Source organism: Rousettus aegyptiacus, unplaced genomic scaffold (assembly GCF_014176215.1).
Source record: "Rousettus aegyptiacus isolate mRouAeg1 unplaced genomic scaffold, mRouAeg1.p scaffold_m13_p_13, whole genome shotgun sequence".
NCBI classification, from domain to species: Eukaryota; Metazoa; Chordata; class Mammalia; order Chiroptera; family Pteropodidae; genus Rousettus; species Rousettus aegyptiacus.
Window position 1 is genome coordinate 53,769,749 of NW_023416288.1, and position 14,753 is coordinate 53,784,501.

The 14,753-nt window shown below is 57.9% G+C and overlaps 1 protein-coding gene across 2 annotated transcripts; it reads right to left on the reverse strand.

Annotated features, from left to right (window-relative positions):
• Positions 1 to 125: 125 nt before the first annotated feature.
• On the reverse strand, positions 126 to 14,738 carry EPHB6 (EPH receptor B6). Of its 2 annotated transcripts, none has more exons than XM_036230771.1 (17): positions 14,447 to 14,738; positions 7,100 to 7,298; positions 6,742 to 6,806; positions 5,752 to 6,505; positions 4,883 to 5,038; positions 4,216 to 4,566; positions 3,997 to 4,121; positions 3,657 to 3,819; positions 3,309 to 3,423; positions 3,000 to 3,052; positions 2,702 to 2,821; positions 2,344 to 2,591; positions 1,940 to 2,110; positions 1,287 to 1,436; positions 830 to 1,023; positions 552 to 707; positions 126 to 441 (listed from the first exon to the last, which is right to left on the reverse strand). In XM_036230771.1, the coding sequence occupies exons 2-17, from the start codon at positions 7,197 to 7,199 to the stop codon at positions 333 to 335; spliced, it is 3,030 nt and encodes a 1,009-aa protein (XP_036086664.1). In that variant the 5' UTR covers positions 7,200 to 7,298; positions 14,447 to 14,738; the 3' UTR covers positions 126 to 332. The 2 variants fall into 2 exon arrangements, with proteins under 2 accessions (XP_036086664.1, XP_036086663.1); XM_036230770.1 differs by having other exon boundaries at positions 1,940 to 2,113; positions 14,447 to 14,737.
• Positions 14,739 to 14,753: the final 15 nt, after the last annotated feature.

The window sequence follows — 14,753 nt, forward strand, 5'->3', positions numbered from 1 at the left end:
CTGGCTGAGTCTCCCGGGCTTCACCTTCCAATAAACGTGTTCCCTGCTCTGCTCCCCTCGTGCGTCCTGCTCTGCGGTGGCATCTTGCCGACCTCTCCTTGCAGACTGAGGCCTCACCACACCTCCAACTTGCAAAATCCCATCTTTCCCTTTAATGTGGGGAGGGGGGCAGGGAAGGGACAGAGGGCAGGGTTAGGAGGCATCCAGAAGGTTGGGTTGAGAGTGCCAGGCATGAGAGGCCCAGAAGGAGACTGGCTCTCGGCTCCCACGTCCCTCCTTGGCCCTGGGGCTGGGTCCTCAGCATCCGGAGTTCACAGCTTCCGGCCAGGGCCTCAGACCTCCACTGAGCCTGGCTGCCTCAGGTGCCGCTGCAGGAGCTGGACGTTGTGCAGCAGTTTCTTCTGGTGGCCGGCCAGCGTGATGCCCAGGGCAGGCAGGTCTCTGATGGGGAAGGAGCAGACCCTGAGCCAGCTTCTCCAAGACCCCAGGCACGGCCCTGGCCGGCCCTGGCCTTGTGCCCGGGGGCTCCCAGCCCACCTGTCCCTGCTTACTCCAGGCTGAGCTGAGCCACGTCGCTGAAGGTGCAGAGGCCACACCTGGAGAAGGTGTCCTGGTAGCACTCCAGTCCAATGGCCGAAAGCCAGGCCTGAGGTGAGTCCAGAGAAGAAAAGTCCAGGGCCACCGGGTTCAGAAGGGCCTGGGATGGCCTAAGGGGGAGGGGCAGGCAGGTCAAAGTCCCCTCTTCGTCCTAGCTCCCACGCCTCGGTTTCCTCTTGGGCTCCCATCTACCTTCCCTGGCTTTCCCAGGTTCCAGCCCCAAGTTCCAGACCTGTCCCCAGAGCTCCCGCCAGCCTGCAGAGTGTCCGGCTTGCGGATCATCTTGTCAAAGGCAGCCACCAGTTGGTCAAAGTGAGGCCGCTGGGTACGATCCTTCTGCCAAGTATCCAGCATAAGCAAATGTAGTCCGGGAGGACAGCCTGGAGGTGGGGGCAGCCGGAACTCCTGTTCTATTGCATTTAGTACCTGGGGGTCAGAGGAAGAATATGGTAAGGGGAAGCTATTGCCAGCGGAAAGGAGTATAGTGTTAGGTAAGCAGGTGGGCTGGGATCAGCTGGAGCATGCACTTGCAGTGGGGAGGGAACCGAAACTTACAGGAAACGGGAGCCACGAGATCTCAGGGCGGGAGTGGATTAGAGCATGGAGGTCTCAGAATGTGCGAGTCTGTGGGGCCAGGGGGTCGAAGGGATCAGGGGTGAGGGTCGGCCATGTCTAGGTCAAGAGCTCACCTCCGGGTCGCTCATGTCCCAGTAGGGCCGTTCTCCGTAACTCATCACTTCCCACATCACTACCCCAAAGCTCCAGACGTCACTAGATGTCGTATGTTTTCCATGTGCAATGACCTCTGGGGCCGCCCAGCGGAGCATACAACTCGGGCCCTGAGGGGTGCGGTTATGAGAAACAACAGCGATCGTCACAGGAGAGGTCGCATTTATCGGGCGACTGCTCTGGGCTCAGGCGTGAGTCAAGGGCTTCACGTCAAGCACCTGTCAACACTCATGGCACCCCTGCAGGGTGGATGATCATATCCCCGTTGTACAGATGCAGAGCCTGAGGCACAGAGGGACGGGCGCTTGTGCAAAGTCACAGCCGAGGGGGGCGTGGCCCAGATTGGTACCCAGCTGCTCTGACTAAAGTCTGTGGTCACTAGGGGAAAGGTGAGAGGTGGTTCTAGGTTTCTGAGGTCTCCCACCTTCCCCCACGGCCTCGGTTTCTGAAACCTCTCAATGTCCCCTTGTCCGGGCTTCTATCCTGGATGGAACACAGGTGAGTGCCAGGCCTTCAAACGCTACGCTATGCCTCCTGAGGCCCCCGCCCCAGGCTCTAGCTCACCCTCCAGCACCCTCTGAAGGATGCGAAGGCCCCAAGTCTGTGTTCTCACCTGAGGACTGTGGCCGAGACGGGCCACTTTGCACACCAGGTGGCTATTCACCAGCACACTGCGGGCAGAGAGCGCGCGGTGGACGAAAGCAAAGCTGGACAGGTACTGCATGGCGGCGGCCACTCCCCGCTGCATGGCCACCAGCTGCAGGCTGCTGAATTGGCCCTCCCGCTGCTGAGGGGCAGGGGCAGAGGTCAGCTACTGAGTGGGGAACTCGACACACGCAGAGCAGACATCCACATGAGAGGGCAAAGGAATTTAGGACTCAGAAAATGGCCTGGGAATGAAGCTGAAGACCACCAGGGGCAGGCGGGAAGGAGCGAAGGTGTAGGGCCTCCAGAGCAGCCGAGAGCCGCACACTTGCCCAGAACCAAGGGCCCGCCTCCCCCGCAGGCCGGACTGACCCTGAGGAAGCTGTCCAGGGGCCCCAGCTCCATGAGCTCCGTCAGCACCATGAGGGGCCGGCTCTTAGTGACCACGCCCTCCAGCCGCAGGATGTTGGGGTGCTGGAACTGGCCCAGCACTGCCGCCTGGCCTAGAAAGGCCATCTGCAGGCTCTCGGCGCCTCCGGTCCACAGGGCCTGGATGGCCACCGCTTGCTCCCGCCGGCCCCGGGGCTGCAGCCGGCCCCGGCGCACTTCTCCGAAGGAGCCTGGCAGGACGGGTGTAGGTTGGGGGTGGTCAAGGACAGACGGTAGGCTCACGGCATGCTGCCACATTTAGGAGGTCTCCTACCAGGCCTTCCCTCGGCCCTCGCCGTACCTGCCCCGATGACCTCCTCGATCTTGATATAAGCAGGATCGACCTCCCGGGCAAATTCTCGGATGGCCTGGCAGGGGTCCTCGTATGTGGACGGGTCGATGTAATACTTCACCCCAAGCCCTGTAGGTGTGCGGGATGCGTTATGGGGTGGGGCACGCCCTCTTCCGAAGACAGTGCCGAGGAGCTCCCCTCAGCCTTGGGGGAACTCAGTGTTGCCTGGTGTGCTCCTGGCCCGAGCCCCCTGCTTTTCATCAGTGCACCCCCCAACCCTGGCCCCATTCACCTCCACCTGCCTCACCTGGGCTGCTGTACTGTTGCAGTTGCTCTGTGTAGCCTGTCCCACGCCTCTTCCTGAGGGGCAAACCAGTGTCCTGGAGTGACCCTCACTCCCATTTCCTCCCCCTTCCACTCCCACACAGGCTGCTGTCTGGCCAGGGCCGCCCCCCCCCCCCCCAGGGCGAGGGTTCCCGGCTCCTCTTTCCGCCTTCGCATGGGCCCAGGGGAGAGGGCTGGGCGGTGGGGGTTTCTGCAGCAGGCTTCGGGGCTGCTAGGACTTGGGGTTGCGATGTGGAGTGAGAGGGGCGGGGGCGTGGCAGGAGGGGCTCACCTCTGGAAGACAACAGCCAGCACGGTGATGGCCGCCAGCAGGAGGAAGGCCAAGGCCCCCAGGATGGACCCAATCACCAAGGAGAGCTGCTCCGGAAGCTGGGTGGACAGCTCACCTGAGGAACCGGCGCCCAGGACCACAGGTGGGCGAGGCCTCGCATGAGCACGCACCTACACACCTCCCCATGCACCCGCCTGCCCACCAACCCGGTGACCCCAGCTCGGCCGCAAGTTCTCTCCTCACAGCCTCTGGTCTGGAGGGTTCTGGGGGAGGGTTCAAGACCAGGAGGGCCCAGGGCCTCTCCTCACCACCCTCTGGTGTCCGCCCTCCGTCCAGGCCTCCGCTCACCTTGAGGCAGCGTCTGGAAGTAGACCTTGCCCCCGTAGGGGCCGTGGCCCGCAGCGGTCCGAGCCCGCACCTGGAAGCCGTAGATGTGCCCGGGGCTCAGCTGCCTCACAGTGGCCATGTTGGTCTCGCTGGTCAGGGTGAAGGACTGGGATTCATCTTCTGCCTGGGGGTGACAGCCACTCACTCCCTGCCGCAGGCCCCGGCCCCTCACTCCTGCTCCGACTGAACCCCCCCCCCCCCAAGGCTTCTGGCCCCTGCCACCTCCGGCAGGGCTCCTGGGCACCCCTCCCGGTCCCCCCCACCTCTAGCCCCATGGCGGGGTGCTGCCCCGCCCCCGCACCTGGTCATAGTAGCGAAGCTGATAGTCCAGGATGTTCCCGTTGGCCTGGTCTGGCTGAGGCCAGGACACCGTGATGCTGTCGGAGGCCCGGCTCACCTGGTGCACCGCCAGGACTGCTGAAGGAACTGGATGGGGGGTTAGAAGCGGGTTTCCGGGGGGGCCAGTGGGGGAGGGGTTCCGAAAAGGCGAGGTCAGGCGTTAGGACTAGGCAGGGCTCACCTGCATGGCTGGTGCTGACATTGATGGCCGCGGCCTGGGGAGGGTCGGGGCTGAGCTCCGACACCCCGTTGACAGCCTGCACCTCCAAGATGTAGGGTACATGTGCCCGGAGCCCCCCAACTAACACTCGGCTCTCAGTCAGGCCCCTCTGGCGGGGGTCGAAGTGCACCTCGTCCGGGCAGCGGCGACACGCGCCGCCTCCGCCGGGCTCCTGGCGGCCGCCGCACTCCCTGCACACGACGTTGAAGAGCAGGTCCCCTCGCCCCCCCAGCTCCTGGGGCAAGCGCCAGTGCAGCATGAGCGCCGAGCCTTGAACCTCGAACCAAAGCTCCTGGGGGGCGGACGGAGGGCCTGGGGAAGCCAGCGCGAGCAGCAGCAGCAGCAGCAGCAGCAGCAGCGGGGAAGGGGCGCGGAGAGACGGAGGAGCAGCGGGCGGGGCCGGAGAGCGGAGGCGGCCCATGCGAGGAGGGGGGCGGGTCGGCCGGGGTGGGTGGGGTCAGGCAGCGAGGGAGAGGGAGACGCAGGCCAGGTGGGGAGGACAGCAAGGACACAGGAGAGAGGGAGTCACTGCCAGTGCAAACCAGCCCCGCCCGCCGCCCTCAAAGGCGCCCTCTTCTGGCCCCGCGCCCAGTCCGGCTTCTACCTCTTGGGTGGGTGCGTGACTCACCAGTGCAGGGGGCCCCTGGGGGGTCTGAACTGGCCCGGTAGAAGCCCTCGAGGCAGGGGCAGACGAAGGCTGCAGAGTCAGAGGCCTGGCTGCGGGCCGGGCAGGGCGAGCAGGGGCTGTTCCCAGCCAGAGCCTTGTAGGACCCCTTGGGGCAAGCTGAGGAGCAGAGTGGAGGCTTGGCCCATTCTGTCCACCCCTCCTGAGCCCCACACACCCGACACAGGGCCAGGTCCTCCTTTCCTCCTGAGCTGGAACCCCAACCCCTCTCTTCCCTCTTTCCTTCCCTCGGGCAAAGATTACGTCTGCCATTTCACTGGAGGTGGAACTGCATTTCCACTGATGGAAAAAGTGAGGTGGGCGGGGGCCCTGGGCAGGCCAAGCACCAGGCGTAGGTGTCTGTAGGCCTGATTACGTAACTTCCCTCTGCAGAGGCCGCCTGCGGCCTCCACCTGCAGGAGAATCCGTCTCCTTAGCCTTTAGCGAGGATGCACGGCCTTCTACGTCCGTCCCTCACCTGACCCCGGGATAATCCCACCCCAAATAAAGGGCAAATGCGGACCAAGGACCCTGTCCCGAGATCACGCAGGAGCTCGACTCCTTCTGATCTCCATCGCTTCTCGGGCCTGCAGGCCTAAGAGCTTCAGCAATGGCTGCAGAAGTCCCCAGAGGGTTCTAGACATTTCAGAGGAGTGGGCAAGAGCGAGTTTGTGTGCTTTAGGAAAAAAAAAAACACAAATGTCCGTTCCTAACATAGTTCACTCCTGACGTTTTAGGGACAGAATGAAGAAGTTTGGGGCATTGGGGAAAGGACCACAGAGGTCAGGGCAGGGGAGGCGGGCCGGGGCGAGCACGGGGGGACGGGCGCTCACCTTGGCAGGCCTTGTCTCCACGTGCAGGCTGGTGCCCCGGCTGGCAGCGGCAGCCGCCGACGGCTACCATCCACTTTCCCTCCCCGTTGCAGTGCAGCCTCGGGGGGCTGCCCCCTGCCTGGCCCCCACCTCCATCCTCCTCTGGCTCTGCATGAGCCACACAGGTGCCCACGGCCGCCACCAGGGAGGCGCCCCCGGCGCCACTGGCCTGCGTCTCAGGGAAGGCGGCGAAGGCGCGGAGCACGGAGGGGCAGGCGTGAGAGAAGAGCTTCACAGCCACGAGGGCCAGGCAGGCCCCAGTGTCCTGGAAGGCCACGTAGAAGCCACGCTGGGTCAGGGGGCCGAAGCTCCGCTCTTTGACGTTGAGCTGCAGCCCGGCCCGAGGCCCGGGCCCTCGGGGCCCCACCGCCCAGGCGGAGGGGGCAGGGAAGCTCTCGTCCCCCGCGATCGTGTCCACCTTGGTCCAGCGTTTGAGGTGCCAGGCCGCGACGCCGTCGGGGCCGTCGGGCTCCTCGGCCTGGCGGTAGTAGAGCGTGAAGGTCTCGCGACAGGCGCCGCCGGCCACGCCCAGGCTGGAGCAGGCCCGCACGGAGAAGTGCAGCCGGATGTGCGCCCTCTGGGCGCCTCGCCGCTCCACGAAGTGGGTCTGCAGCCAGTTGTCCTGCCCGGCGCCTGGCGGGGCCCCGGCCACGTGGCAGGCCTCGAAGGTCCGCGTGAGGCGTCGCTGGTCGTCCAGAACGCTCACTTCGTCCCACTGCAGGGAGGGGAGGTGGGGAGGCCCGTTACTGCTCAGGGCTTGCAGGGTGCAGGAAGTTGGGGGGGGGGCACATCTCTTCCCCTGAGACTGAAAATTAACTGGCATGCAAAGCAGAGCGAGGTGAGGAGTCTCATTCCATTAGTCTCTACCCGCGGTTTCCTTCCCCAAATCCGCACTCTGGGGACCAGGGCGAGAGAGGGGTGATGGGTGCAGAACGTGAGGGCGGCACTCACCCCACCGGGCGGGTAGGTGAGCCAGCCGATCTCAGATGTCTCTCCAGTGGTGTCTAGCAGCACCTCTGTCCAGAAACAAGAACGGGCAGGCAGTGGCCAAGGCTCTGGCCAGCACTGCTCAACCTCCGCCCCGTTCCCATGAGGAAACACAGAGTCCCCATCCCGGGCCCGGGCCCGGTCCGTTTGATTCACCGGCCGGAGCACAGCTGTTGTGAGGAGCCTCTCCCCGAAACCCTCCCCACTCCTGTGCTCCTGTGAGGTCTTCACTCTTTTCTGCCTTTTCTGAAACATTCCCATGTCCACCTGTGTCGGGTCTCTACTGGCAGGTGGGGGTTCTCCAGTGGCCCCTCCCTCTTACCTTCCAGAGCCAGAACGGAGGACACCAGGACCAGGACCCAGAGGCTGCACACCATGCCCGCCGCTCCGCTCCCTGGGCGGGCAGCACCCTCAGCGGCCATGGGGCATCTTCGGGGCTCCCACCATCACGCTGGCCATCGTCCTGCTCCCAGGCAGGGCTGCCGCTCTGTAGGACTGGGGACCACAGCCAAGCTGGCTTCCTGTGGAGACACAGGACCGGACGAGGCAAGTGGCAGGTAACCGCGTTGCCTCATAGATGGCCCGGGCTCCAAACCCTGGCCTCGCGTCTCCTCCTCGAGCTCTCAAATGGTCCCGGCACCAACTGCAGGGTAACAGCCAGCAGGGACCTCTCCCCTGATTGGGGCAGGTCCACCATCCTGGAAGCCATGGCCGCGTTGCTCCCTCCCTACGTCCGTGGCTCACGGCCCTTCCTCTAGAGCACGGGGTACTTAGTTCTGGGCCAGTCTTACTGTTTTCTTCTGGAAGGAGCCACTCCGTTGGAAGAAGCTATTCTAATCCTTTCTCTTCATTTACTCTGTTCTCCTCCTCCTACAGCCACCCTGCATCGGGAGTCAAGAGATTCTTCTCATTAAAAGCCGAGTGGGTTGAAAATGACTCCTTCCCTGGGGACACACATCTCCCTCTCCATGACACCCCCGGGGCCCCGGGCAGACTTGGATGCTCTAGATGTTTCAGGGAGGCAGTGACGTGAGAGGGGTCAGAGAAGGAGCGCTGTGGGATACCAGGGAGGGCAGCTGTGAGGACAGAAGCAAAGACGACATCGTGTAAAGACACCACCCCAAGAAACGGGCCAGCTTTGAGAAGGGAGGGCGCCGTGTGGGCCCGGCATGCCTACGTCTGGTGAACAAGGTCCTCTTTCCACAAGGGGCACATTTTTTTTTCCTGTGGCTTACAGAAAAATAAACGTATTCTTTAAATATATGCAAAGATGCTTCCAGTTTACTCACGGTGGAAGGAAGGCATGTTGAGACAAGTGACATGCCATTTTGTCCTCTGAGATTACTAATGCAGAGGGCAGGAGGAGGTGCAGGGAATAGGCTCTCTTCTATTCACCGTGCTTACGAGTTCAAACCGGAACATGCCCTCGGACAATTGGCGACGTCTGTCTAACAGCGTCGCTTCTAAGAATTTGTCCTTCGGGTACCATATACTTGGATCCATTTGCCCAGATGTTCAAACAAGGGTATGTGTTGCAGAAGTGTTTGTAAAGGAAAAGACTGTAAAGCAACCCATTCATCATTAAGGAAGATGGTTTATGGGAACGGAGACTATAGCGTAGGAGATATAGTCAATAATAATGCAATAACTATGCACGCCGTTAGATGGGCACTGGACTTATCGGGGGCATCGCTTTGTAAGTTATTTAAATGTCTCACCACTACGCTGTACGCATGAAACTAATATAACCACGTCAACCGTAATTGAAAAATTAAAAAAAAAAATACTAAGATTATGGCACAACCTTCAAAAGGAATAAAGATTACTGTTTCTGCACTGATATGAAAATAATTTTCAAGTGAAGATCCAGTGCAGAACAGCATGAAGGATGCTCTCGATTGGCCATTCAAGGACATACATATGTGTGTCTGCGTGTGGATCATTATGATGGATAGACAACACGTGAGCAAGAAAGTTGGGGGGTCTACACGGGAGCCGGTGCAAGGTGGGTTGCACCCTCACCGTACCTCTTTCAATTGTTGCTTTTAAAAAACCTTGTGTGTATATTTCAATTAAATCATTTATTAAAAATTCCTTTAAATCTGTAATAATTACTTAGTAAAAAAGAATCAAAAACAGTGTTCGTGCTCCCAAAATGACTTCTCTGACCATGTAATGAGCCTCCCTTTGATATAAAACGCACCCGAGCCTTCAGAAGCGCAAAGCACAAACACATGACCGGGGGAGTATGGCTGCCTCCAGAGTCACAGTCACAACACACGGGCTCAGACCTTGCTTCGTGTGTCGCTCCAGAGATCACTGGTGACCTATCTCTGTCCCCGTGACTGAGCCTCAAAAGTCCATGAGTTGCACGGTCAAGAGTAGCAGATTGCATTTATCATTTCCGTCGAGAAGAAAACAAGAGGCGTGTCACTCAAAAGGCGCAGAATCGAGGGTAGAAAGGGGGGAAGGGAGAAAGCCAAGTGACAGTTGGAACCTGTTTCTTCCTGGATATTTGTTGCTGTTTGACCCATGGTGCTGTTGAAAATGACACATTTCACAATGAAGCTAAAATCCACCTATTAAACTATATTTAACTTTGATGAGTATGAAAATCATGATTTGATTTCCACTATTCTGATTTTCTCCTGGTAATCCTGTCTATACCGTAAGATGAAGCCTTCAGGGTTATCTCCAAGGAGTTACCATGAAAAGACACCGTTTCGACATCTGCATTGGCTGATGAGTGCTGGGTTTCTGTCTGTGAGCCACTGAAATTCACCTTTCATGCTTCTAGAACCCTATCTGTGAAACAGAGGGTTCGACTTGGGGCACATAGAAGCAAGATAACGACATTTCCAAATCATCACGTGGTACACCTTAAACTTACACAACGCTGTATGTCAATTATATTTCAGGAAACCTGGGGAAAAAAGGACTTCCGCAGAGCAAATTATTCCTAAGAAACAGAGGTTCTTTGCAAATACAGTCCCCAATGCTACTAGAATCATTCACAGATTAAATAAATGCTTCATGAAGTGAAAAGCAGGGCCCCATCACCAAGGGCTGTTTAATAAGGATCCTGAAGTTATTCGCATTGTAGGCACATCCCCTACTCTCTCTCTTCCAAGGCTTAATTTAGAAACATGCCCGACACACCAGAGCAGACCAGATTCCGTCCAGAGCAAGAGAATCTTCAGGAACGTTCTTACCAAGCACTGAAAATGCCAGCAAAAAAAAAGCCCTTAGACAATGAAGGCTGTTATACCATTTGCCCAGCAGACATTCTTTAAAATAGCTTCTTTCAGTCAGAGCCTGGATGACTTCTGGAATCTGTATAACGAAGACACTATGAGTGCTGTGTCTTTCTAAACGGATCACTCGCCAAATAATCACTGAGGAGTACTAAACATTTAAAAGATACATCTCAATCGATTTTTGGAAGGAAATCGAAACGTGGAAGAAAAGACGCACTGCGGATATTATCAGCTGTGCAACAGGGAACATTCTAGAAGAAGATGAGGCATGGCAAAGCATTGCTCCGGTGACCCACAATGCAAGTACCGCAGTGGCTTGTGGCCATGACAGGGTGTGCATGCGGAGCTTTAGCAGGCATCTCAGACAATGCGAAGCTGGCCTCGCTCCAGAAGTTCCAGAAGAGCAAGAGCAATTAGGAACGCTGAAGCCACTGAGCTACCGTCATCGCGAGGGGTCATAAAGGAAAGAGGAAAGTGGCGTCATTGCGTGCCGACTGCCACTTCAGTGACTTTAAAACATTTTACTTAGGAAAAATGGTCCATTCATTAAGAGGAAATGGTTGAGGATCATAAAGCGCCCTAAATGATCTTTTGCTGTTTGATGAGGACACACTTTTCTGGATCCGGATCCAGAAAATTGAAGGTTATAAACAGGTTTCTTCAGAAAGGAATTGTGGCTGAGTGAGACGAGGCAGTTAGGTCAGTTCTCACTTATCGAATGAACCAGATCAATTCAGGTCTTCTCTTTTTTCATAGATAAAAAAGAATCTGAGTGTATCTCTATGGCTAAAATAAAAACACGGAAAGAAAAAACTTTATTAAGATATGAAAGAAATTGCTGTCAACTATTCCTACCACTGCAGAATCTTTTGAAACAAGTTTCAAAGGCAGAAATATAAGTGACAAGAACATGGCTGTTCTACACACATGCCTGGAATTCTAAACGAGCAGGGCTTAGAACTTGACTTTCAAAGGTGCTATCAATGGCTGAGGACTAGGACATCTTTCTCCATTTGGTCCAGGAGTTCACCCTGGGAGCGGCCAAGCACTTCCTGGCTGCCACACAGAACGGGACAGGCCTCTACAAAGCCAGGCACCCATGAAAGAGCAGAAAACTTACCTCAATCAGAAAAACTTTCAAATTTCAGATGTGTACATGCTTTTAAAAATATAAAGCATCAGAAGCGGCAGAACTGTGGTGATAGCTCAGAAAAATGAGACTGATTAGATGAAGTTTCCTGTGACAAAAGTCGCATTCTGTGACTTCCCATTTTTTTTTCTCAGCTCCTTTCCTGGATATATCACTTTGTATCTTTTTGAGACATTATATCCAAAGCCAGCTACGTTTCTTTGGTTGACAAAAATATGGCAGTTTCTGAGGTGTCAAGATTGTATTTTGTTTTCAGAAACCAGCAAAGATTTAAAATGTGTAGGATCTTAGCTTATGAGTTTGGTTATCTATAAAAATGCAAGATTTAAAAATGACTAAATCTCTAAGAATCTTAAAAGTGAAATGCACTTAAATCAAAATGCTAAATGTGATAATCGGATGAACGAACCAAGCTGACTTAATATAGTTTACGCACCTCAATCTACAAAGTGAATTTCAAAAAAAATTAAATAATATAAGCCAAATAAGCTTGTAAGAAAGTATGGCAGAAGATATATCGGGCCATTAAAATTGGCTACTGTAGGACTTAGAAAAGGTGGGGGTGAGTTAACTTTGTCTTACACATATTAGAATTGTTTTTCTCGTTACAATGATCACATCTTATTTTTATACTTAAAAGCGCACAATTAAAATCTAAACAAAAAAGAGAAATATTTATAAAACTTAGACTAGTATAGCATATACTTATATTTTATCCTCCCTCCTTTTCCCCCTCTAGGTTTCAGAATATTTAGAAAATTTCATCTAAGAAGAAAGCAGAGATGGAGAGGCCATAGGAGCTGGGGATGAATTAGCAAAATAATGTCAAACATAAAAGCCAAAGAACTTTCATCCCCGGGTTTTCTTTCAGCTTCTCTCCCAAGAAATTAAAAATCGCCTCACTGATAGCATCGCCTTTCTCGCACAGGATGTCAAGCACAGAACGGTGACTTCAGAGGGAAAGAAGGGACTGGGCATGGGGGACACCCACGAGGGCCATTGCTGCAAATGGAGCACAGACAGGACCGGCCAGCGAGGCGGAGTGGGCTGCAGGGAAGGTCCCAAGGGCGAAGGGGTCGCTGGTTTTATGTCTGGTGTGGTTGCTGACACCTGTTAGCCACAGGGTCAGTGTGGGAGGGGTCAGCACCACAGGCCCTGCCCTCGGTCCTGTTCTGCAGCTGTTAAACGCCCAGGAAATTCCAGTGTAATCCTTGCTCAGCTTAATGCTGCAGCCTCTCCCCTTTAATCTCCACCTTGGATAGGTCTCAGGAGCTCTCTCTTCCAGCCTTGGCCTCCTGCCCTGAAAAGGATCCCATTGGCCTTTGCATCGGCATCCAGAGCAGACAGTGAGGAGGTGGCTGTCCTCCAGTGCTTTAGCCCCATCTGCATTGGCTGGAGAGGACCGTGTGTGGATTACCTCACAGGGGACAGTCTTGTGTCTCTTGAGGCCTCCGAGAATGTACCCTAGAGCACGCAGATGCTGACAAATGTGCCTCCCACTGTGGAACTGGGGGAGGCTCTCAAGATTACAGGCAGCGTCTGGCTTTTGCCAGAGAGTCGCTTAGAATGAGCCACTCGGGCTGCGCACGGCCTGAGGACATGCGTGGCTCTGGAAAGGAGCAGGAGGGAGGCTGTCGGGGCAGTCGGTGCATGTGCGTGAGGGAGGAGTAAGTGGGAGATCGTGGACGCAAGCCCGTGAGTGCCGGGCCCAGCGCCTGTGAGAGCAAGTGCGAGAGGGTGTATGTGAGGTGAGCCGCGTGTGCAGCAGGACCGTGGGTGCAGGGAGGCGTGTGTGGCTGGCAACAGGCACCCCGAAGGGGTCCTCGGAACCCCGAGCCCCCGCCGTGGGTCTGCCCCACTCCACAGCCTAGTCAGCCTGCGCCAGCTTCTCTCTGCCCCAGGAAGTGCTTCAGCAGAAACACCTGGGCTGGGAGATGGGGGTGAGCGGCGAAGTTGAGAAAAGGAGCCAGAGGCCAGGCCTCCGAAGCCTCCCCGCCCCCAGCACAGCCCTTCCATCTAGGGGGGAGCGTGGACCCAGGCCCAGAGCCCAGCTCAGGAAAGGGTGAGGAGTGGAGGCGTGGGGGGCAGCTGGCTGGGAGGAGGCAGGGTCCTGGCCTTCCCCTGCGCCCCCCATCATTGCCTGTCGTCCCCCAGTTCCCTGGTGACACAGCCAGTCCCTGCCAGCCATCTTCTTGCATCCCGAATGAACCAAGGGACTCCAAAGGAGTCCTCCTCCCTAGGGCCCTAGACAGGTAGAGCGGAGCCCCCACCTTAACTTCGCTAGGACACAGACGGTCCAGTGCCTGGAAGGAGCCCAGTGGCCCCTCTGACTGCACTCCTGCTGTTCTCAGACCCACCCTCGCCTTCCCCCACCCCTTAGTGCTCCATGTACTTGGATAGTTTCCCTCCCGTGTCCCGGGTCCCACAGTCTCTGTCCCACTGATTCAGCGTCTCCCCTTCCAGGGCCTGAGTCAAGTTCCCCTGGCAGCGGAGGGCCTGGCCCAGGTTAACTGATTGGGAACAGGCCCAGCCGCTTCTCTCCAGGGGCGCTGGGTGCCGCCAGGGACATTACAACATCGGCTATGCTGGGCCCGCGCCAGTTCCCCCGGGGAGGGGAGGAGAGAGGGTACCAGACAGCCAAGACTGGTGGGTGGGGGTGTGGGGCAGGCAGGGCCAAGCTCCCCCTCCCACCACGGAAAGAGAGGAGGCGGGGCTGGCGCGGCAGCAAGCTGACTTTGGGGTGGAACTTGGGGGTATGGCTGCGAGCACGAGCCAAGCCTTCCTACCACCCCAAGGCTCACCTGTGTGACGGGGGTGAGGAGCAGAAGGGGAGCTGGGGGCAGATGTGGGTTCGACCTCCTCGACTCCCCCAGGTCCACCCGCATTGGAGAGGTGCACTGGGTGGGGGGCGGTGGGCAATCCTCTTAGAAGGGTGGGAGCCCGGCCTCCGCCAGCACCCCTAGAGCAGGACCCCCCGTCTCGCAGCCCGAGGAGGGTCTCTGCAAACAGCGGCGATCGCAGCAGCAAGGATAATGGGGGTGTCAATATGGGGGTCAATGGGGCCGCTCAGAGGGCGCAGGGGAGCCAGGTGGGCCAGTCCCGCACCCCTCACGAGCCCCACTCTCGCACTCCCCCAGAAGGCCCCCGAGGGTCTGCCGAGGCCCTGTCTGGAGGGACCCTGCACTTTTACAAACCTGAATCCCTCTGTCCCCAGGCACAACGCGCCTCGCCCCCCAACGCCGCCTGCGACCCCGGGTCTCACCTTCCCGCCGGCCGCAGGCTCAGCAGGTCTGCGCCCCGCGAGGCCCCGCGCTCGCCCGGCGCCGCCGCTGTCTCTGCTCGGGTGCGGGGACCCCCCGCTCCCCGCGGCCCGGGTCCGCCGCGCCGCACGTCTCTGGGGCTCCGGGGCGGTCGGGGGGCGGCGGCCGGCGGCCTGCGCTGCTCCGGAGGCGGGGCGCGGGGCACCGTGCGCAGCCCGCGTCGCGCTGCCCGTCGCCGCGGAGGGTCGCGGGTCCCGCCGCCCGCGGCTCTGCTCCGGAGCGGCGGCTGGAGCGAGCGCAGCCCGGCCC